General features: G+C 44.4%; 2 protein-coding genes across 5 annotated transcripts in view; both read right to left on the bottom strand.

Moving 5' to 3' along the window:
- The window catches only part of LOC139536400 (homeodomain-interacting protein kinase 1-like), a 51,366-nt gene extending 39,048 nt beyond the window's left edge, over positions 1 to 12,318 (bottom strand). The window contains exons 1-2 of one of the 4 annotated variants that reach the window (XM_071336906.1): positions 11,820 to 12,318; positions 8,468 to 9,216 (exon numbers count right to left, since the gene is read on the bottom strand). In XM_071336906.1, coding sequence (XP_071193007.1) covers positions 8,468 to 9,214 — 747 coding nt within the window. In that variant the 5' untranslated portion in view covers positions 9,215 to 9,216; positions 11,820 to 12,318. The remainder of the gene's footprint in view (positions 1 to 8,467; positions 9,217 to 11,819) is intronic. The other 3 variants (XM_071336905.1, XM_071336908.1, XM_071336907.1) reach the window with 3 other exon arrangements.
- A 5,703-nt stretch (positions 12,319 to 18,021) lies between these two features.
- Positions 18,022 to 21,464, bottom strand: LOC139536399 (uncharacterized). The gene is made up of 3 exons (XM_071336904.1): positions 21,347 to 21,464; positions 20,582 to 21,133; positions 18,022 to 20,243 (listed from the first exon to the last, which is right to left on the bottom strand). Exon 3 carries the CDS (start codon positions 19,129 to 19,131, stop codon positions 18,616 to 18,618), a length of 516 nt encoding a protein of 171 aa, XP_071193005.1. The 5' UTR covers positions 19,132 to 20,243; positions 20,582 to 21,133; positions 21,347 to 21,464; the 3' UTR covers positions 18,022 to 18,615.
- Positions 21,465 to 23,413: the final 1,949 nt, after the last annotated feature.

Below are 23,413 nucleotides of genomic sequence, written 5' to 3'. Positions count from 1 at the left end.
TAGGAGCGAATAATTACAATTTAGCAGATTAACACTGGAGTGATAAATCATCAGATGATCATGTGCAAGTAGAGATACTGGTGTGCAAAAGAGCAGAACAGTAAATAAATAAAAACAGTATGGGGTGAGGTAGGTAAATTGGGTGGGCTATATACCTATACCGTTGTATGATTTTTAAGTAATTAATTTGCATTTTATTGCATGACATAAGTATTTGATACATCAGAAAAGCAGAACTTAATATTTGGTTCAGAAACCTTTGTTTGCAATTACAGAGATCATACGTTTCCTGTAGTTCTTGACCAGGTTTGCACACACTGCAGCAGTGGCCCACTCCTCCATACAGACCTTCTCCAGATCCTTCAGGTTTCGGGGCTGTCGCTGGGCAATACGGACTTTCAGCTCCCTCCAAAGATTTTCTATTGGGTTCAGGTCTGGAGACTGGCTAGGCCACTCCAGGACCTTGAGATGCTTCTTACGGAGCCACTCCTTAGTTGCCCTGGCTGTGTGTTTCGGGTCGTTGTCATGCTGGAAGACCCAGCCACGACCCATCTTCAATGCTCTTACTGAGGGAAGGAGGTTGTTGGCCAAGATCTCGCGATACATGGCCCCATCCATCCTCCCCTCAATACGATGCAGTCGTCCTGTCCCCTTTGCAGGAAAGCATCCCCAAAGAATGATGTTTCCACCTCCATGCTTCACGGTTGGGATGGTGTTCTTGGGGTTGTACTCATCCTTCTTCCTCCAGACACGGCGAGTGGATTTTAGACCAAAAATCTCATCAGACCACATGACCTTCTCCCATTCCTCCTCTGGATCATCCAGATGGTCATTGGCAAACTTCAGACGGGCCTGGACATGCGCTGGCTTGAGCAGGGGGACCTTGCATGCGCTGCAGGATTTTAATCCATGACGGCGTAGTGTGTTACTAATGGTTTTCTTTGAGACTGTGGTCCCAGCTCTCTTCAGGTCATTGACCAGGTCCTGCCGTGTAGTTCTCAGACCAAGGGTGATTGACCGTCATCTTGAACTTCTTCCATTTTCTAATAATTGCGCCAACAGTTGTTGCCTTCTCACCAAGCTGCTTGCCTATTGTCATGTAGCCGATCCCAGCCTTGTCTGGTCTCTCTGTCACAGCTCTCTGGTCTTGGCCATTGTGGAGAGGTTGGAGTCTGATTGATTGTGTGGATAGGTGTCTTTTATACAGGTAACAAATTCAAACAGGAGCAGTTAATACAGGTAATGAGTGGAGAACAGGAGGGCTTCTTAAAGAAAAACTAACAGGTCTGTGAGAGCTGGAATTCTTACTGGTTGGTAGGTGATCAAATACTTATGTCATGCAATAAAATGCAAATTAATTACTTAAAAATCATACAATGTGATTTTCTGGATTTTTGATTCCGTCTCTCACAGTTGAAGTGTACCTATGATAAAAATTACAGACCTCTACATGCTTTGTAAGTAGGAAAATCTGCAAAATCGGCAGTGTATCAAATACTTGTTCTCCCCACTGTATAAACGATCAATGAAATAAACCAGGAATCCTAATAGTATTGTTCTGGGGGGGGAAAAATGCCTCCGTAGTAGATTGATACACTGTGTATATGCATAATATTTACGTAGGTAGGCTACTTGTTTATGCCAGACAAAACCGGAGGAAATTAAAACAAGCGCTTTCTGGTCACTAATGTCGATATGTGCGCCAATGTTGAGGAATTGTCATCGGTCAACATTCAAGACGCGGAACTTTTTTGGTTCTGAAGCACAAAGCTGTTTTTTTAAACAAGAATTTGGTACAATGCCGCAGTGTCTATGTTAGTTACCAGATCGAATATGTAAAGGTATAAATACAAAATACAATGGTAGGCTAATAGCCTATTAAAATATGTACAGCATATAAAATAAATCCCATTCAGTTTCACACTGGTGACCCCAAAAAACATTCTCACTAGGCTAGCACATCCGAAATGTGTTGATTGACAGTCTGCTGGTCCAATCAGAGGGCTGAATGTGCAATGCTGCGGCTACTGTCTCCGGTGGCTTGGAGTAACCACGTAGACTTTTGGTAAAACATTACAAAACCTGGTCAGATAATTTCAAGTCATCAAGTCATTTCATTTCAAGTCAAGTCATTATATTTTCTATAAAGTCGAGTTTTAAGTCATCAAATTTGTGACTCGAGTCCAAGTCATTTTTTAAATTATTTTTTAATTTTAAAGGCAAGTCAGTTAAGAACAAATTCTTATTTACAATGACGGCCTAGGAACAGTGGGTTAACTGCCTGTTCAGGGGCAGAATGAGAGATTTGTACCTTGCCAGCTCGGGGATTTGAACTTGCAACCTTTCGGTTACTAGTCCAACGCTCTAACCACTAGGCTACCCTGCCGCCCATGTGACTCGAGTCCACACATCTACAGCAAGGGTATGTCTGCGTAATGCAGCAGGTCCCCTTGCTGGTCTTCTCCCTGCAGCATGTTGGGCTGCAAACTGGACCTCTCTCCAACAACTGCAGCATGTTGGGCTGCAAACTGGACCTCTCTCCAACAACTGCAGCAGGCGATCCTCATATACAATGTACTTCCTCATCTAATGAGGTGGTGTTGACACGGAGGGCCTGTGACAGGGTGATACAATAGACAAGTGGTTAAATTGCATTTTGTTAGAAAAGGACAAAGCTTTTTGATAATGTACTTTACAACCAAAATGACTACTGCTTGTATCTGCTGGGCTGGGGAATTTACCTAGCCGTCTGTCATCAGGGCAGTAACCTCGGTAAAGCCATTTCTAAATCGTCACTAGTTACCACAGCCACAAACCCCACCCATTTCTAAACATTCTTAAAATGTGATTTTAAACCTAACCACAATGCTAACCTTATGTCTAACCTTAAATCAAGACCGAAAAAGCACTTCTTTTTTTCCCTTCATGATTTGTTACATTATAGCGAATTTTGACAATGTGGCTGTGGTAACCCTAATTGCATGCTTTACAGATATAGACTGACTGTACCTCCAGATGGGATTAGAGTCAGGTGGGTGACGACTTTGCGGTTTGATGCTCAAAATTCACTGTATTAGTCATACTCCGAGGTGAGGTTGCTACTACCAGAGTTACATCCATTATTTAGTTTTGCCTTAGACATTACACTTGTATGAGCTACGAACTAACTTGCAAATCGGACTTGCAGGCTAACGTTAGCTAGCTAGCTACCTAACCTGTAAATAGCTTGCAAATCGCTAGCATTATCAAATAACAACGTTACAAAACCAGCAGTATCTAGACAATACACAAACCGTTGAGCACACAACCTAACTAAATTGTAATGAGGTAGCTGGCTAGCTAGTTAGGTTTACGTTAGCTAAAATGTCAGCTAGCCTGCCCCGTTTTATCTAAAAAGATAGCTACCTACATAACGTTCAATAACGTTATTGCTGGTTAACTAAGTCATACCAGGGAGGTCATTATCTCTGGTTATACTCACCACCACCGGAAGTTGCACACAAAGCTAGTGTTACTGGTGCAGACGAACGCCAACCACCTATTCCACATACCCAGGATCCTTCGGCAGGGCATGCAAACCATATAACTTTGGCTGTGGAGGCATGGTCACGATCTGCCTTCCGTTGAACGTGTTGGGGGGGGGGGGGCGATGGAAGAATGGAGCTTCCATTCAATGAAAGGAAGCAGGCAGAGGGGGCAAATTGCACGTGGAGCTTGGCAAAAGGTGGCATGATTTTGTTAACAATTTTAATCCAAACCCAACCTTCATGTCCCATAATTCCACCCATACAACGACAAAGGCCTAGGGATATATACACAGAGTAGGCAAAACATTAGGAACACCTTTCCATGCACAGACTGACCGGGGTGAAAGTGATGATTCCTTATTGATGTCACTTGTTAAATTCACTTCAAATCAGTGTAGATGAAGGGGAGGACACAGGTTAAAGAAGGATTTTTGAGCCTTGAGACAATTGGGCCATGGATTATGTGTGTTCCATTCAGAGGTAGAATGGGCAAGACAAAATATTTAAGTGCCTTTGAACGGGGTATGGTAGTAGGTGCCGGGCGCAGCAGTTTGAGCAAGAACTGTCAAGAACTGCAACACTGCTAGGTTTTTCACGCTCAACAGTCTCCTGTGTATCAAGATTAGTCCACCACCCAAAGGACATCCAGCCAACTGTGGGAAACATTGGAGTCAACATGGGCCAGTATCCCTATGGAATGCTTTCGACACCTTGTAGAGTCCCATGCCCGACGAATTGAGGCTGTTCTGATGGCAAAAGGGGTGCAACTCAGAATTAAGGTGTTCCTAATGTTTTGTAGACTGTGTACATCCTTTAAGGAGGGTTCGTACAGACATCGGCAAGTCCATTTCAATGACTTTTTCAAGCAATTAAACTGTAATTTTTTAAGTACCTCAATGTTATACAATTGCATAATTTATATAATTGTACATTATGGTGGCAAAACTACAAACTCTGTTATACACATGTGCTGTATAAGCTTTAAACCTGTACATTTCCACTGTTTCTCTCGTGTAAGAAAGAAGCCAGTGTTTTCCTCTCTTGTTTCTGAGTAACTTGGTCACGCGGCCAAAGACAAAAGAGCCTCAGAGTGACCACGGGTTTTTGGTCCATCCTGTTCTTTTCGTATCTTTCAAGGACACAGCTGTGTGGAGATATGAAGAGAACAGAGGCGAGCTTGAGCAGCAGTTATCACTTGTTATGTTCCCATTATGATCTCACACACACACAGATTGTATTTTCCCTATAAAGGCTGAGACCCAACTCTTGTTTGTTGGGCTCTTAATGCTGCACTGTTAAGTGGATTGTTAACCAGCTCCAGATTTGCAAATCTTATAATAAATATAATCTATTATAATAGACAACATATAGGGCTTAACATAGAACCACTTAAAAAAACAACACATTTTATTTAGGCCAAGCAAACGCATTGATATTCAACCTGTTATTCGATTCAAAAATAACAGAATAATGGACTTGCCTGACTAAATAAATTGGCCGTTTTTATTTAGCCTATGAGACCGACACAGGAACACTAAATCCACCAATAGCAGTAGCATTAATCTCCCCATCGCAGTTTTTAGAATGAGAAAACGACCCAAAAAAGTTCCTTTTGTAATAGGATTTGTATAGAAAGCCAAGTTGAAGACAGAATTAGATATTATGAGAACGACAACGTGGTTTTAAAACACAACAGAGTAGTGAAACACCCTTTTAGAATATTCTCTTATCCAAAGCGACTTACAGTTTAGTGAATTCCTCTTAAGATAGCTAGGTAGGAGAACCACATATCACAGTCAGTCATAGTAAGTACACTTCCCCTCAAAGAAGAAGCTATCAGCAAAGTCCTAGCTAGTAAAGGGGTGGCAGGAAGGAGGGCTCAGGGTGTGGTGAGGGGTTTGCGCATAGCCTGAAAGTAAGGAGGGGCAGTTCCTCTTGCTGTGGTGGCTATTCAGCAGCCTGATGGTCTGGGGGTAAAAAACTATCGGCCAGCATGTAGCCTAGTGGTTAGAGCGTTGGGCCAGTAACCGAAAGGCTGCTAGATCGAATCCCCGAGCTGACAAGGTAAAAATCTGTCATTCTGCCCCTGAACAAGGCAGTTAAACCAGTGTTCCTAGGCCGTAATTGTAAATAATAATTTGTTCTTAAGTGACCGGCCTAGTTAAATAAAGGTTAAATAAAAGAATTAAGTCTGACAGTTTTTGCCATGATGCTGCTATACTGCCCATGTCTGAGTGATGGAAGCGGGGAGAACAGGTCATGGCTCGGGTCCCTGATGATCTTCTCGTGTCCTTGGAGGCCAGGCAGTGAGCGTACCACCCTCTGTAGCACCTTGCGGTCCGCGGCGGTGCCGTACCAGGCGGTGTTGCACCCCGACAGCATGATCTCGATGGTGATCCTGTAGAACACTGAGGGGCCTCAGGGACATGACGAATTTCTTCAGTATCCTAAGTTGAAGAGTCACTGTCATGCCTTCACCACAGTGTCCATGGGGTTTGACCAGTTCAGCTCATTCAGAGGTGTGTACGCAGAGGAACTTAAGTTTTTGGCCGTCTCCACAGCAACCCCGTTGATGAGAATGGGGGCATGCCCAGCCTGGTTTGTCCTGAAGTCCACAATCACGCTCCTTTGTTTTTCTGACATTGAGGGAGAGGTTGTTTACCTGGCACCACACCGTCAGAGTGCCTACCTCCTCCCTGTAGACAGTTTTTGTTGTTGTTGGTAATCAGGCCCCTACTACTGTCGTCTTGTAAGCGAACTTAATGGAGTTGTAACTGTGTGAGGCCACGCAGTCGTGGGTATACAGGGAGTACAGGAAGGGACTGAGGACGCACCCTTGTGGGGCCCCCCCCCCTGAGTTGAGGATCAGTGTGGAGGAGGTAATGTGGCCTATCTCCACCACTTGGGGGCGTCTCGTCAGGATGTCCAGGACCCAGCTGCATAGGGAGGAGGTCACTCCCAGGAACGTTAGTTTTGTGGTGAGCTTATAGGGCACTATGGTATTGAAGGCTGAGCTGTAGTCGATGGAAGAGCACCCTCACATATGCATTTCCTTTTGCCCAGGTGGGTGAAGGCAGTGTGCAGTGCAATGGCGATTGCGTCATCCGTGGATCTGTCAAGGGCCGGCAGCCAAATTGGAAAGGGTCGAGTGTGTCGGGGAGGGAGATGGTTATGTGGACTTTGAATCACTTCATGATGAAGGAAGTGAGTGCTACTGGTCAGTGGTCATTCAGTTCAGTTACTTTCCCTTTCCTGGGCACGGGGATGATAGCGGACATCTTGGATGGCGTCCTGAGCTAGAGAGAGACTGAAAATGTCAGAAAACACAACAGCGAGCTGGTTGGCACATACTCTGAGGGCGTGGCTTTGGATGCAGTCTCGGTCGGCAGCCTTGCGAGGGTTAACTTGTTTGAATGACTTACACACGACCTCCGTGGAGACCGTAAGTAAGTATCCCTCGTTGTCTTCCAGGGGATTTTCCTCGGCCGCTCAAAATCGTCACTGAAAAAGATGTTCAGCTTGTCCGATAGGGCGGTGTTGGTGTCCGCGACGTGACTGGCTTTCTTTTTGTTATCCGTGATCGTTAGGGGCCCCTGCTCTGGGAGAACTTGTGAAAGTTGAACACCAGGCGGTCTCTGCAGCATTCTGAATAAGTTTGTAGGGATTTGACAACATCAATTCGTTAGGGATATTAGATTCAACGTGGATCCAGGCATAACTGTTTTCACCGGAATAACAAATGAGACACCAAAATGTTCTGGACATTCCTCGTAAACACCTTTTTTTTCCAGCACTTGGGCTGTTGTTGCATCACAACAGATGTTCTTCCCTTGACTGTCAGTCAGAAAATTCCTTCCTGGATCAGATGATGTGTGAAAATATCAAAGAGTAATTAAACAGCGACACCAAATGCGCATCCAGCAAGTCTAATAGCATAATTAGAAATATTATATTTCATTTAACTAGGAAATTATTATTTTACAATGACGGCCAAACGCGGACTACGCTGGGCCAATTGTGCGCCGCCCTAATGACAGTATGGATTTAGGTCTTAAGTATCATGGCTCGGTGAGTCGGTTAGAGACATTCAATTTCGTAATGCAGACATTATTTTGGATTTATGTGCCCATGAAAACAGTTTTCACCCCGTTAACATAAGGAGTCACTAAATGTTACGTAGTTACACCGCATTACTGAGATCTCTATTCAACAACAAACAAATGTCTGACAGATTGAACCTTGTAAGAATCCTGGATCTACGGCTAATTTAACTGACTAATTAAATGCAAGGACAGAAAAGTAAATGTTTTATGGACAAAACCGTCAAGACGCCAACCATGAGAAAGGCTTAAACATCAACGTGAGTGTTATATTGAATATAGCTATGATCCTCCTTATATAATAATGTAATGACACGGGGGAAAAAATTGGCTGATTCTTATCAATGACTTATCAACCGATTTAGCAAGTTGTCCAGTGTAGAAAATCCTCAGTGATACCTAGTTTCTAGACATAACCATTTACTAGTTGTGACGCACTCAGGTTCCAAACTCTGTTTTAGACGAGACTGACTTTAAGACCAAAATTCTCCAATTTACACTTTCTAGTCAATTTTTGACACTAGACTAAATTAGTCTGATTCATATCGATGCGACATTGGCTGTTTTCAAGGGGATTGGTTGCTTTTTCTTTAGGGGCAGCCGCTCTAAGGTTTATGGAACATTTCCTCTTTAAAGTCAATAAACGTCTAGCCAGGTATCCGAGCTGATATGCTCTCACGTCACAAAACCATGAGGGTGAAACGGATCACATTAGTCTGGAATCCAGGCTAATACACATCACCAATTAAATCAACCAACCGTAACAGACTAACAAAGTAGTACCACGTCTTGAAGGGCGATAAACATGAATTAATCCAATCCAGATCAAAAAAGACTCACCTCGATCTGGCCCTGTCGTGCGTACGAGGGGTGGTTCTTGAGGATCTTGATGGCCACGATCTCATTGGTTCCCCTCTTCCAACACTTGGCCACCTGACCGAAGGTCCCCCTCCCCAGGAACTCCAGCACCTCATAACTACAGGAGACTGAACACAGAATCTCATGCTGCACCAGCTGGTAGTCCCCCTCTCCGCTGGAGCTGGAGCTCTTGGTGGTGGGGGCCGAGTGGGGGATGGACTGGCCCGTACCCCCTCCTCCTCCCCCCGTACGAGTGGAGAAGACGGGAGGAGGGGCAGAGAGCTCCTCCAAGATCTGAACACTCCCACAGCCACTCCCGCTCCCTTTGACGACGTCGTCATTCTTCCTCTTCTGGCCCTGTCGTCGTATCCCGTTCCCCATGCTGGCCGTCTCAGAGTTTGTGTGCGAGGAGTGTGTGTACTGGTCGTTGAGGCGGCGACTAGAGCCCCGGGGGAGGTTACCCGTGCTGTCTGCTGGCCTGACCACCACCTGGCCACGGGAGCCTGGGGCGGGAGGGAACACTAACGCAGAGGGGACGAAGGGGGGCACCGCCACACCTAGTGCAGGGGTGAAGGAGTAACCCCCTACTCCCTGCTGGCCCCCCACGGAACCGTATGGGCAGTCAGAGGACGTGTCCCAAACACAGTTCTCCACCTTCATCTTCTTGACGCGGCAAAATGCGCTGGAGGAGCTGGAGGGAGCCGAGAACACCTGGAGCTGGGACGACATACCTAAGGAGAGGAGGGGAGAGGGAAGGAGAGAAAAGAAGAGATCCTATCAACGAGGGACATATATTGTACAGTATTTACCATGTCATCACGCCTTGATGACAGGTCTTAGCAAAAAAACATTGCATGTTACAGAATGCTCATTTAGCAAGAAATACACACTGTGAATATGTGATATGTCCATTTTATCTGTCTGCTAAATTCTTCTCCTATCAGCCAAAGACTGACTCCTGAGCCTTTGTTCATGAAGCATCCCAGAACAGGAATAGTGGATGCGTTCTCTTTTTGATAAAGATCACATGGACACCAGAGATCTGGGCCCGTATACACAAAGCATTTCAGAGTAGGAGTGCTGATCTGGGATCAGTTCTCTCTTTTAGATTGTAATGAATGGACAGGAGAGATCTGGGGCCTGGGCCCGTATACACAAAGCATTTCAGAGTAGGAGTGCTGATCTGGGATCAGTTCTTTTAGATTGTAATGAATGGACAGGAGAGATCTGGGGCCTGGGCCCGTATACACAAAGCATTTCAGAGTAGGAGTGCTGATCTGGGATCAGTTCTCTCTTTTAGATTGTAAGGAATGGATCGGAGAAGAAAAAAAAACAGACCACAGCCCTTATCTAGTGTCTGACTGTCAAGTTGTTGACAACGTTGTTCCAAAACAGCTATCTAGCTAGTGTGCTCAAGACAACTGCACTTATCAACATTATACATGTTATACTAGCCATTTATGATACAATAAAAAGAGAAGGAGCTTCTCCATCTAAACTGTTTTCCAACTAGGTTGACCATTGCAATGTGAAAGCCAAGACAGTGGACTCTCCTGAGACAAAGGCCTAGCTAGATATAAACTGTTGTGACACTCCTTGATGAACATCCACATTTCACCTCCAGGCGTAATCTATTGCAGCGGTTCCCAAACGGTGGGTCGCAGGATGACATTGACAAAATAATATATATATATATATATATATACACACACACACACACACAGAGAACAAAAATATAAACACAACATGTCTCATGAGCTAAAATACGAAATTCAATAAATGTTCCATACGCACAAAAAGCTTATTTCTCTCAAATTTTGGACACAAATGTGTTTCCATTCCTGTTAGTGTACATTTCTCCTTTGCTAAAAATAATCCATCACCCTGACAGTTGTATCATATCAAGAAGCGGATTCAACAGCATGATCATTACACAGGTGCACCTTGTGCTGGGGACAATAAAAGGCCACTTTAAAATGTGCAGTTTTGTTACAACACAACGCCACAGATGTGCGCTCCCTCAACTTGAGACAATTGGCATGCTGAGTGCAGGAATGTCCACCAGACCTGTTGCCAGAAAATGTAATGCTCCTTTCTCTACCATAAGCAGTCTCCAACTTTATTTTAGAGAATTTGCAGACCACATGCAGCCACGCGAGCCCAGGACCTCCACATCCTGCTTCTTTGCCTGCAGGATTCTGAGGTTCTGAGGAGTATTTTTGTTTGTAATAAAGCACTTTTGTGGGGAAAAAGTCATTCTGATTGGCTGTTCCTGGCTCCCCAGTGGGTGGGCCTATGCCCTCCAAATCAGGGGCGGCAGGGTAGTCTAGTGGTTAGAGCATTGGGCTAGTAACCGAAAGGTTGCATGTTCGAATCCCCCAGCTGACAAGGTACAAATCTGTCATTCTGCCCCTGAACAAGGCTGTTAACCCACTGTTCCTAAGCCGTCATTGAAAATAAGAATTTGTTCTTAACTGACTTGCCTAGTTAAATAAAGGTTTATAAATAAAGAAGTGAAATCCATAGATTAGTGGCAAATTAATATATTTCAATTGACATATTTCCTTATATGAACTGTAACTCAGTAAAATCTTTGAAAGTGTTGCATTCATATTTTTGTGTATATATAATAATTTTTCGGCATCAAAAAATGCTTTCAGTGTAAACTTAAACATCTAAAACCGAATACATTTTATGTAAAAAAGGACTTGTACATTTCACAATAGCCTATAATCTTTCAGAATTTACAATCAACAAAATACAAGCTAGACAATCAGGGCCCCATTGATTTTGATGTTTGAGCATAAGAACACAGCATCGGCCATGTCAAAACGCGTAAATTGTATGATATTAGCTTAAAAACGGTAACGTTTTTCTTTCAGTTCCATGGCAGGATATCTGGATTTGCATGAGATGAACTTTTAATCTGCTACAGTTTCAATCTGCTGCCAAGATAATATTGTTGATGTATTGCTTGATCTGCTTGTTTTTGTACCACTCGACCCTTATGGTGGGTCGCAACTCAAAAGACACCTCAATTGGTGGGTCACGAAGCAAAACAGTTTGGGAACCCCTGATCTATTCAACATGACGTTTTATTGTATTTGATACCCATTTCTCAAACAATACAATCGATCAAATGCAGAAAAGTAAAACAGAGCTAGCCGAGATTGTCATTACTGAAGACATAGACAACTACAGTAGCTAGCTGGCTAACTTTAGCTACTTATCCCAGTGCAAGCCTAGCTAGCAAACGTAGTTAGAAACGTCAATATCCCACTCGGATGTAACCCAACCGAAAACATCGTGTTTGAGACATAAACCATCTACATACCTGATTTGATTTCACAGTGTAATGTCGATGATAAATACAGTCATCAACTGAAATCCCACACAGGCTAGCAGATTATCTGATGTAGTTAGCTGACGTTCGCTATTCTGCCGATTAACTAGTAACGCTAGGCCTTCATTTCATTGTTTTCCAACGACAGAGAAGTAGATACGCAGACACACACAATTCGCGAGGGGTTTCGGTCGGAAACAGTCGACTCGGTTGTAATAAAATTAAATAAAAAGTAGTTACATAATAAAACGTATTTCTGTAAAATTAAAAACACTTCTTTTATAAGCTAAAACACGATCATAAGACCGCTGTGAAGCAAGCCAGAAATACTAAGTACTTCCGTGTCACGGATTCTTCTTCTGCGGTGGGGTTTATTGGCGGTTGGCATCCAACGTTATGGTGCATTACCTCCACCTACCAGAGACCGCCCCGTTGCTCTCAAAAAATATAAAATATTTCAGACTATATCTAATGACCTTCTACTCAATATACTCTTTAAAATAATTTCCTGTATCCCCTTCTCCCTCATACTAGATCTCAGCCTCTCTCTTTCCCTCTGATACTGCCCACACTGTAGCAATACAAGCTCTGTTTCCTGGCAATAATCACACTTTAGTGTGTGATCAACTGGTAGTTGATTGGTCCCACTACTGTCTCCTTCCAGCTGTCTGGTAGTTGATTGGGCCCACTACTGTCTCCTTCCAGCTGTCTGGTAGTTGATTGGTCCCACTACTGTCTCCTTCTAGCTGTCTGGTAGTTGATTGGTCCCACTACGGTCTCCTTCCAGCTGTCTGGTAGTTGATTGGTCCCACTACTGTCTCCTTCCAGCTGTCTGGTAGTTGATTGGTCCCACTCCTTCCAGCTGTCTGATAGTTGATTGGGCCCACTACTGTCTCCTTCCAGCTGTCTGGTAGTTGATTGGTCCCACTACTGTCTCCTTCTAGCTGTCTGGTAGTTGATTGGTCCCACTACGGTCTCCTTCCAGCTGTCTGGTAGTTGATTGGTTCCACTACTGTCTCCTTCCAGCTGTCTGGTAGTTTCCCCTCCTCCCACACTCTGTTTTACAACACCAAAACCATGACTAAGATGGGCCAACATAACATAACATAGCACACCTCATCTTCCCAGGTGAAGTTAACCCAGCCTTATCTATTGCCCTTTTCACCTCTGCCATGGTAAATGGTGCATTCAACACATCATGTACATCCTCCCTCCTATCCAGCACTCCAGGATGCTCCTCTCTCGTTCCTTCTCTCCCCCTCCGCCCTCTGACAAATTTGCAGAGCTATGCACATGGACAAACGTTTTGGCCATCATCTCTGCCTTCTCCTCACCTGTTACTGCCACATCCTTCCCACTCGTCAACACTGGATAATCCCACTCCCTTCTGACCCCACTCATCCTCTTAATCATCCCCCACACTTCTCCCACAGGTGTCGCCCTTCCAATGGTGTCACAGAACCAACGCCAACACGACCTCTTTGCCTGATGGATAGTTCTCCTCACCAGAGTCTGTTGATACTGAATCAGACTGATGGATAGTTCTCCTCTCCAGGGCCTGTTGATACTGAATCAGACTGATGGATAGTTCTCCTCACCAGGGCCTGGGCCTGCTTATACTGAATCAGACTGATGGATAGTTCTCCTCACCAGGGCCTGGGCCTATTTATACTGAATCAGACTGATGGATAGTTCTCCTCACCAGGGCCTGGGCCTGTTTATACTGAATCAGACTGATGGATAGTTCTCCTCACCAGGGCCTGTTTATACTGAATCAGACTGATGGATAGTTCTCTTCACCAGGGCCTGTTTATACTGGATCAGACTGATGGATAGTTCTCCTCACCAGGGCCTGGGCCTGTTTATACTGAATCAGACTGATGGATAGTTCTCTTCACCAGGGGCCTGTTTATACTGAATCAGATGTTGGAAGTTATGTGTCCTTTTCAGTACTCTAAATGCCCTGTTCCTACTCTTCCCCGCTCCCCCACACTCCTCCGTCCACCATGGGACTCCTCCTCCTCCTCCTCCCTGAACTCTTAGGTATAACCTCAGTAGCTGCCCCCACTAACGCTGTTCTCACCCAGTTGCTCATACTATCCACATCCCCTCTCATTTGAATCTGAGCCATAACCTGCTCATTCAACTCCTGAAACGGATCCCACTTTGACCCTTTCAAACACCCACCTGCCTACTCCTTCCACTTCCGGGTCACGGATCTCTTCTTCTTCTTATTTTTTAAGATAGGGGGGGAACCCGACATCATATATATATATATAAATAAATAAAATAACCATCCCACTCCTTCAGTCACAGTTCACATCACACCCGCAGCACTCGCAAAGATGCCTATTTTCTCAGATTTCCACTCTGTTTGCGCTGTGTAGTTGTTAAATAAACCCAATGCATTAAAAGTTACAAAGTCCACCTTTCTGTCAGGATCCCTGTGTTGACAAGGAACAGTATCTGGTGTCTCTATTCCTACTACCATTAGTTTTTCAACGTTATTCCTTTATTCCAGTCTTCTCACCTGCGCCGTAGTAGTCACGCTGGACAGCCCTTACGTTTACCAACTCCATCTCCTTCACGTGGGTGCATGTTCACCACCACATTGCAGCATTTAGGCTCAGCTGGGCTACATACACATGATCAAATCATTAGCATTTATCACACTGCATGGGTTTGGCGCACAGAGGCTCTCACAGGGTTTCGAAATAAAAAAGAGATTCTAAATAAATAAAAAGTATTCTAAATAAAAAAAGAGATTCTAAATAAAAAAAAAGAGATTCTAAATAAAAAAAGAGATTCTAAATAAAAAAAGAGATTCTAAATAAATAAAAAGTATTCTAAATAAAAAAAGAGATTCTAAATAAAAAAAAGAGATTCTAAATAAAAAAAGAGATTCTAAATAAAAAAAATTGATTCTAATTTTTTTTTAAACTATAGAATGGATGGAGTGGGCTTCCCCACCATGCGGGTCAGTCGGTATGCACCAACTGCACCATTCTACTGCCAATGTTTGTCTATGGAGACTGCATGGCGGTGTGCTGGATTTTATACACCTGTCATCAACGGGTGTGGCTGAAATAGTCGAATCCACTAATTTGAAGGGGTGTCCACATACTTTTGGGGTGTATTTCTTTTGCTTTTACTTCTGGCGCCACCCCGGAGATATCACCCTTGATAGGCGCCCTGCTTCGAAGATCCACACACGACACATTCCAATCCGATATCCTCGAGGTGCAGATCACGCTCCTTCTGTTCCATAGATACGAGAATTGGGCTTATTTTTGTGTTACTCTCATCGATGCCACTTCATCCAACGCATAGAGACTTCACATCTCCCAGGTAACAACATCAATCCAAAAAAAAACGTACAAAAAATGATCAGAACTAGGTTTGGATTGACAAGATTCCACTACCACTTTATATAACTTATTTTCTTCTGCATTCTCCACTGTAATCAAATTCCTGTCATCCGCTTTCGCCATTTTCTCCCTCCAACCAAAGATTTTCAGAACTAATCCACTGTGCCTCATTGTCCTTAAGAAACTCTGTAACGTGAGCATCAAGGATGATCAATCAATCAAGATACAAAACAGATCTCAGATTTTAAAAACTCTTCTATTTTTAGTCATAGATAGTAGTTTAGCGAGCGACAGTGCATTCCGAAAGTATTCAGACCCCTTCCATTTTTCCACATTTTGTTAAATTACAGCCTTATTCTAAAATTGATTAAATAAAAACAAATCAATCTACACACAATACCCCATAATGACAAAGTGAAAACAAACGTATTAAAAATAAAAAACAGAAATACCTTATTTACATAAGGATTCAGACCCTTTGCTATGAGACACGAAATTGAGCTCAGGTGCATCCTGTTTCCATTGATCATCCTTGAGATGTTTCTACAACTTGACTGGAGTCCACCTGTGGTAAATTCAATTGATTCAACATGATTTGAAAAGGCACACACACCTGTCTATATAAGGTCTCACAGTTGACAGTGCATGTCAGCACAAAAACCAAGCCATGAGGTCGAAGGAATTGTCCGTAGAGCTCAGAGACAGGATTGTGTCGAGGCACAGATCTGGGGAAGGGTACATAAACATTTCTCCAGCATTGAAGGTCCCCAAGAACACAGTGGCCTCCACCATTCTTAAATGGAAGAAGATTGAACCACTACGGAGGAGTTGCTTCCTGCCCTGCCTTCTCCCTCTGAGCATTACTGCTGCATTGAAAAGAACTGGGAACTCGGAAATCTCAGACTTCCAAATTCAGTGCGTTCAAGACAACTGGGAACTTGGAAAGAAACGAGTTCCAACTGGGGAAAATCGTTTTGAATGGCTATCCAACTCGGAATTCCAACTCAGGAAGTCGGGCCCCTTTCTAGAGCTCTGATTTTCCGACCTAAAGATCACTGATGTCATGATTTGACCTCATATTTTTCAGAGTTCCCAGTTGTCTTGAAAGCACCATATAACTCATGGTGGGCTACCCTTTACCAGCTCATATCTGTGTGAAGCTGGATTCAGTGCTCTCGTCTGCATTAAAACCAAATATCCATCCAGGTTGGATTTGACAGCAAAGATGAGGTGTGCTCTATCGACCGCGCCCCCTGACATGCGTCAAGCTCACCCATCTCATTAGTGGAGGTGAGATAAGATACATTGTGTCAGACTCATTTTCAATTGACTGTCACAGCCCCACATTAAAGTATGTGATGGTGAGTTGAGAAGACAATCAGAAATATTGTTAGAATGTTTTGCAAGTGACTGCCATAGTCCCAAATAAAAACAAGTAAAACTTGGCATTTAATTACCACATTTTGTCACATGGTTGAGGTCACAAGAATTTTCAGATATCAAAATGGGGTCGTGGGGCAAAAAAGTTTGGGAACCCTTGCAATATTGTCTACCTGTGCGTTTTAGCCACTGGGGAGGTGAGAGAAAAAAAACTTGTTTTCTTATTTCATAAGGGGCGGTCTCTCACCTCCTCCACTTTCAGGTGATGCAGGTTCGTTCATTGGCAGGTTAGTTCATTGGAAGTAGAAAAACACGTTTAAGCCTCTTCTACAGAATTGTCATCACTTCACAACATGTTTTTTTTCTTCCACTAAAAACTTTGGTGAAATCCTCTTTGTCAGGACCTTGCAGAGACATTTAGGGAACAGGTGTTCATGTCTAAAACGACACATATGTCCAGTTTTTGGTAACCAATATCTAAAATAAATAAATCTTATTTGTAGGGGTATTTTGACTGGAGGAGGGTAGCACTTCTAGACCCCTATCTGAGAACGTGTCTTGTCATTGTACTGGTTTTAACTAGAGTCGATGTCCGCGTCCCCTTGGAAATCTAATTGGCATTATGAAAAAAATCCACCTAAAAATCTATCTTTTTAAACTAGAGAGAGATTCTAATTTTGGAAACAGTGAGAGGAAACGCCAATCAGATGCTAAACATTTATTCATCCGGTGAAATATCTGGCTCATTGTTCCGTCTGTGCTCCAACCGTGTGTCATCACCTTTAAATATCCCGCTTTCACTTTCCCTTCTCAAGAATCAGCTGTTTCTCCTGCAAATCCAGTCCAGGGTCACGGATTTTTATAATCCTTCAGAATAATAGTCCCGTCCCATATACTTTGTAAATTAATAATTAGGGCGAAAATTATGAAAATGTGCACAATTATCGCAGCAGGCTCCGGACTGTTTTTTACCGAACAAACCACGGCCTTTATAAACCCTAAACTCTGAATTGTCTTTACCGTAATTACAGTTATAGCTGTCGCATCTATACAGTAATTACACTAAGAGCTGTTGCACCTTGGATACAAGCTTTCTAACTCCAGTGGCGTAACAATGACATGGCAGCGAATGTAACGTAATTATATGATATTGTTGCGCATTACACCATACTTTCGGCTCTAATAACATTTGCTTAATTTGCTGTTACTACAATAATAGTTCCTCAAACAGTCAATCCACTGTATCTGCTGATGTAGGCGTTCCCGTATCTGGTAGAGCTACAGCGGTGTGAGTCAGACCAGGAAACATCCCGAAATAATCGATGTCTTCTCACTAAAACATCTGTAGTATCTGAACGGTTTGGTATACAAATTATTACCTAACCCTTCTATGGAAAGATGAGATTCTCACAATCAGTTAGAATTTTGTTAGAAAACTTAGGCTATTATTTATACATAATTCTTTATTGTCATAATGTGTAAACATTTCTCCTCCATCACGTATTTTTTGTGGAACAGTTAGGAAACATTTAATTACAGCTGAACAACAAAGGCCGAATAATAATGCGCTTAAAAAATAAGACATTGTTTATTGTAAAATACACGGTTAAAATGTACTAAAACAACAGAAACAACTATTAGGAAATCTGACAGAGATCTCGGTCTGAAAAAAAATCTATATTAACTATTAGGAAATCTGACAGAGATCTCGGTCTGAAAAAAAATAATATATTACTACAACAAATCTGGACATTTACACCTGGATCTTGCAGCTAGCTAGCTGCTATCCGAGTGACTATTGGCTTACGTCGGTCCCGGAGCTGTCACGGCTGTCAAAAGGAGGAGACCAAGGCGCAGCGTGGTATGCGTACATTCTTCTTTATTATAAGAATGAACACTGGTCAGGTCAGGTCAGGGCGTGACAGTACCCACCCCCCCCCCCCCAAAGGTGCGGACTCCCGGCCGCAAACCTGAACCTATAGGGGAGGGTCCGGGTGGGCATCTACCCTCGGTGGCGGCTCCGGTTCTGGATGCAGCCCCTACTCTTTACGCTGATCCCTCCGCCTTTGTAGAACCGGACCATGGATCATCGCCGGAGACCCCGGACTGGGGACCTTTGCCGGAGACCCCGGACTGGGGAGCTTCGGACTGGGGATCGCCGCCGGAGGCTCCGGACTGGGGATCGCCGCCAGAGGCTCCGGACTGGGGATCGTCGCCGGAGACCCCGGACTGGGGAGCTTCGGACTGGGGATCGCCGCCGGAGGCTCCGGACTGGGGATCGCCGCCAGAGGCTCCGGACTGGGGATCGTCGCCGGAGACCCCGGACTGGGGACCGTCGCTGGAGACCCCGGACTGGGGACCGTCGCTGGAGGTTCCGGACTGTGAAACGTCGCCGGAAGCTCTGGACTGGGTACTGTCGCCGGAAGCTCTGGACTGGGTACCGTCGCCGGAATCTCTGGACTGTGGAAGCGCACCGGAAGCCTGGTGCGTGGTGCCGGAACTGGTGGTACCGTGCTGAGGACACGCACCTCAGGGCGAGTGCGGAGAGGAGGCATATGACGTACTGGACTGTGTCTTATCGGCTGCTATCTGAATAGGTCTATCGGACAATTTTCTTGGGTCACTATAACTATATATTTTTTGCCAATTGGATTGGTCCCCTCTACCACACGGAACCCCACTAATCTACCGACGGAAACACACGAGGCGGCTAAAAACAGACCTCCATCCTCTGCCAGCTTGCTACCCATGGCCCGGCTAGCTGTCTGAATCGGCTATGTACTGACCTAACATAATCGTTTGGTGTGCTTTCCTTTTTCAAATCAGACATGTTGGCTGGATTCACAACAAGTGTAGCTTTAATTTGGTGTCTTTCATGTGTGATTTCATGAAAGTTAGATTTTTACAGTAATTTATTTGAATTTGGCGCTCTGCAGTTTTACTGGCTGGGACGCTGTAAAGTCCATGGAGAATAAGAACATCTCCTCCCAGCTGCCCACTGCACTGAGGATAGGAAACTCTGTCACCACCGATAAATCCACTATAATTGAGAATTTCAATAAGCATTTTTCTACGGCTGGCCATGCTTTCCACCTGGCTACCCCTACCCCGATCAACAGCCCTTCACCCCCCACAGCAACTCGCCCAAGCCTTCCCCATTTCTCCTTCTCCCAAATCCAGTCAGCTGATGTTCTGAAAGAGCTGCAAAATCTGGACCAAATCAGCCGGGCTAGACAATCTGGACCCTTTCTTTCTAAAACTATCTGCCGAAGGAGGCTTTGTTGCGAAATAGGAAGCCGATTCTAGATTTAATTTTGGATTGGAGATGTTTCATATGAGTCTGGAAGGAGAGTTTACAGTCTAGCCAGACACCTAGGTATTTGTAGTTGTCCACATATTCTAAGTCGGAACCGTCCAGAGTAGTGATGCTAGTCGGGTGGGCATGTGCGGGCAGTGAACGGTTGAAAAGCATGCATTTAGTTTTTACTAGCGTTTAAGAGCAGTTCGAGGCCATGGAAGGAGTATTGCATGGCATTGACATCACCTATCAATACACAACCAAGACCTTAATGTCTTCCCTTCTTTTAGTCCTCTCTGACCATTGTGCTTCATTCTCCTCCAGAAACTCTGTAGCTTGATCCTCACACCAGAATGCCCCAATGAAGAGCTAGAAGAGAGGACCAGAGCAGAAAGAGGGAGAGAATTACAATCTAGTAATGTGTATCAGACTCTTGAATTACCTCCTATCCTGAGCATCAACCCAATAACAAAACTGATACGATCATCATAAGTGAAACCTAAAGTAATACTATCACAGTAAGACAAAAAATGAGATTCAGAGAGAGAGAGAGAGAGAGAAGATTGAGTTAGACAGAGAGAGAGAGAGACTGGAGGATGATCAGACAACAACAGCCATCCATTAACAGAGACCAGAGGAAGGTTTCTAGAGGTTTCTAAATCCATCTACATAGCAGCCATCCATCCATCTTAGCCTGGAGTACTCACCATTTGTACTGTGTGGAGGTCTGTGTCTGTCTGGTATCTTCTATCCACGCCTCCTTCTCTTCCTCTTCCTCCTGTCTGTCTGCTATCTGGTCCCAGATATCAGTGTTGACAAACAGAGAACCAGCAAAGGGTAAGCTGACCAGGCAACAGGTGATCCAGCGGCACAGAGGGCAGCACACGGTCAGTAGGCCACTCTGGAGCCTGGAGATCGCCTCCAAGCACGGCCCACAGAAAGTGTGTTCGCAGTGGAGCACCCGAGGGATTTTCTCCCTGCGAGAGTAGGGTTCGAAGCAGACGCAGCAATTCATGTCTTCACTCATCAGACCAATGGCTGGTTGGCTGGGGTGTGAAAGGATGAATGGATGGATAGAAGGATGGACAGTTGGAGCACAGAGGAACTCTGGATGGAGAGCAGTGTCTGGGCAGGAAGACGTGGGGTTTAAATGCGGGTCTAAGGTCAGTTTTCCCCTTTGTGGATTATTAAGGTTCTGGTTTGGATTTGACGAGGGTGAGCTGATCCTAGATCTGTCCTTTGGAGCATGGATCAGGAAGCTGCAATAGACATCAGGATGTTTAAATGACTTCAATCACTGACACTATATAAACATATCTAATGATATCTCTCAAATCAACAGGCTGGCAGGTTTTTCTAAGACATGAAAAATGTTTTTTAAAATCATGCAACTCTAACATCCATAGTTATCACACTTAGACAATATGTTTTCCTCTTTCATCATTATCAATAAGAGGAAAGATTTTACTTACTTGGGAGGTTTACAGCCCAGGAACCAACTATTCGATGCCTAAACTTTATCTGTGAATGTGTGTGAGAGAGAATAAACGTCTTGTAATATTGTCTGCCTGTGTGTGCTCTCCTTTTAAGCCACTGGGAAGGTGAAAACAATTTTTTTTTCATAAGGGGCGGTCTCTCACCTCCTCCACTCTCAGGTGACGCAGGTAAGTTCCATGGAAGTAGAAAAACATGTTTAGCCCTCTTCTACAGAATTGTTATCACTTGTGGAGAATTCACAACATGTTTTCATTCTTCCAAGGAAAGCTTTTGTGGAATCCTCTTTGTCAGGACCTTGCAGAGACATTTAGGGGACAGGTGTTCATGTCTAAAAACGGCACATATGTCCAGTTTTTGGTCACCAATATCTAAAATAGATCAATCTTATTTGTTGGGGTATTTTCACTGGAGGAGGGTAGACCCCTATCTGAGAACGTGTCTTGTCATTGTTGTGGTTTTAACTAGAGTCGATGGAAAATCTAATTGGAAATCTAATTGGCATTATGAAAAAAATCCACATAAAAATCGATCTTTTTAAACTAGAGAGATAATTATTAATTATAATTATAATTTTGGAAACAGTGAGAGGAAACGCCAATCAGATGCCCTGATGTCTAAAGAGGCATTGTTGAAACACACTCATATTACTTGCGGCGCCGACCGAGATGGCCGCCTCGCTTCGCGTTCCTAGGAAAATATACAGTATTTTGTTGTTTTATGTGTTATTCCTTACATTGGTACCCCAGGTAATCTTAGGTTTCATTACATACAGTCATATGCTTGCGGTGTAAAAAAGAGGGGTGAATGTGATTCATACCCGAATACCCCAACCAAGGAGAATTTCCATTTGACAAAGAAGCTCGGAATCGTCTGTGGCCGATAATTGAGAGAGCAAGGAAGGAAGGGGAAAGTGCATACTTTGCGGGAGCTAAGGCTTTTGTTAATGGAAGGGAAATTCACGCTGACGCCTAGCTTGTTGACCGCTGGATTTATCAAGTGAGTTGTGCAGGACTGAGCTTTATTTGCATCTGATAAAACTTTATATTTCTTGAGGAAAGAGCATTGTTTGTGTGAACCAAGCTTTTTTATATATATTGTAATGACCTGACTAGATCATAAATTAACAATTGTCCAGACAGAGGATGGAGTTTGCGAATTGACGGTTTATTAAACCAACTTTACACAGGCTACTGTTTGGCCGTAGCCCACGCCAAATAAATGAACGATAACCACAAGCCAATCGTGACCTTCTCTTGTGAAGCCCAGACGTAAGAGGGAGAACAAAGGCTAAACCTGGTCTTAACTTCCAATGCTCCATCCCCCTGCCCAACCCCCCTCCACGCCACTCCGCCAACCGCCAGGATGCCCGGCATCAGAACATTCCAGGCATTCCCGTGGTTGGCAGATAGCAGGTTGATTGACATGTCGGACCCCGCGAACACTGGGTACTGGTCAGTACAACACAACCACCTACTAGCCTAACACATAACACACAGCTGTCTGTGTGGGTCGCTACACAGCCCCCCCACCACAAAGTCCCTCGTCCCCGAGGGAACAAACAAAGTCTCTGAAGCGATCCGGAGGTCTTCTTTGCCTGCGTGGCCGTGATGGTCGCAGAGTGCCACTCTGGGAACCAGGGGATGAAGGCAGGGATATGGGGGACAAGGAAGCGGGAACGGGTAATACAGTCCGTGGTTCTGGGGAACCACGCGGTGACACAGGGGGGGAGACAGGGGGAGTGTGCTGTCTGGAGCCTTGTCTGCGGCACCTGGGGGTGGGTGCCTGGAGAATGTCATTGCCAGAGAGGGGAATTGTGGGGGTTCCTGGGGTTTGGGGAGAAGAGGCCCCTCTGTATGGGGCTAACCTGTCCCGGTGCAGTGCCACCTTTCTCCCCCTGGGAGGAAGCTGCACCCGGTAAACAACCTCCCCTACCCTCTCCAGGACGCTGCAGGGTCCCACCCAGTGACTGTCCAACTTGGGGCATCTGCCTTTTTTCCTTAGGGGGCTGTAGACTCAGACCAGCTCCCCAGCCACAAAGTGCC

Source organism: Salvelinus alpinus, chromosome 12, assembly GCF_045679555.1.
Source record: "Salvelinus alpinus chromosome 12, SLU_Salpinus.1, whole genome shotgun sequence".
Lineage (NCBI taxonomy): Eukaryota > Metazoa > Chordata > Actinopteri > Salmoniformes > Salmonidae > Salvelinus > Salvelinus alpinus.
The sequence above is the reverse complement of the archived record's forward strand: the minus strand, read 5'-3'. Positions and strand labels throughout refer to the sequence as shown.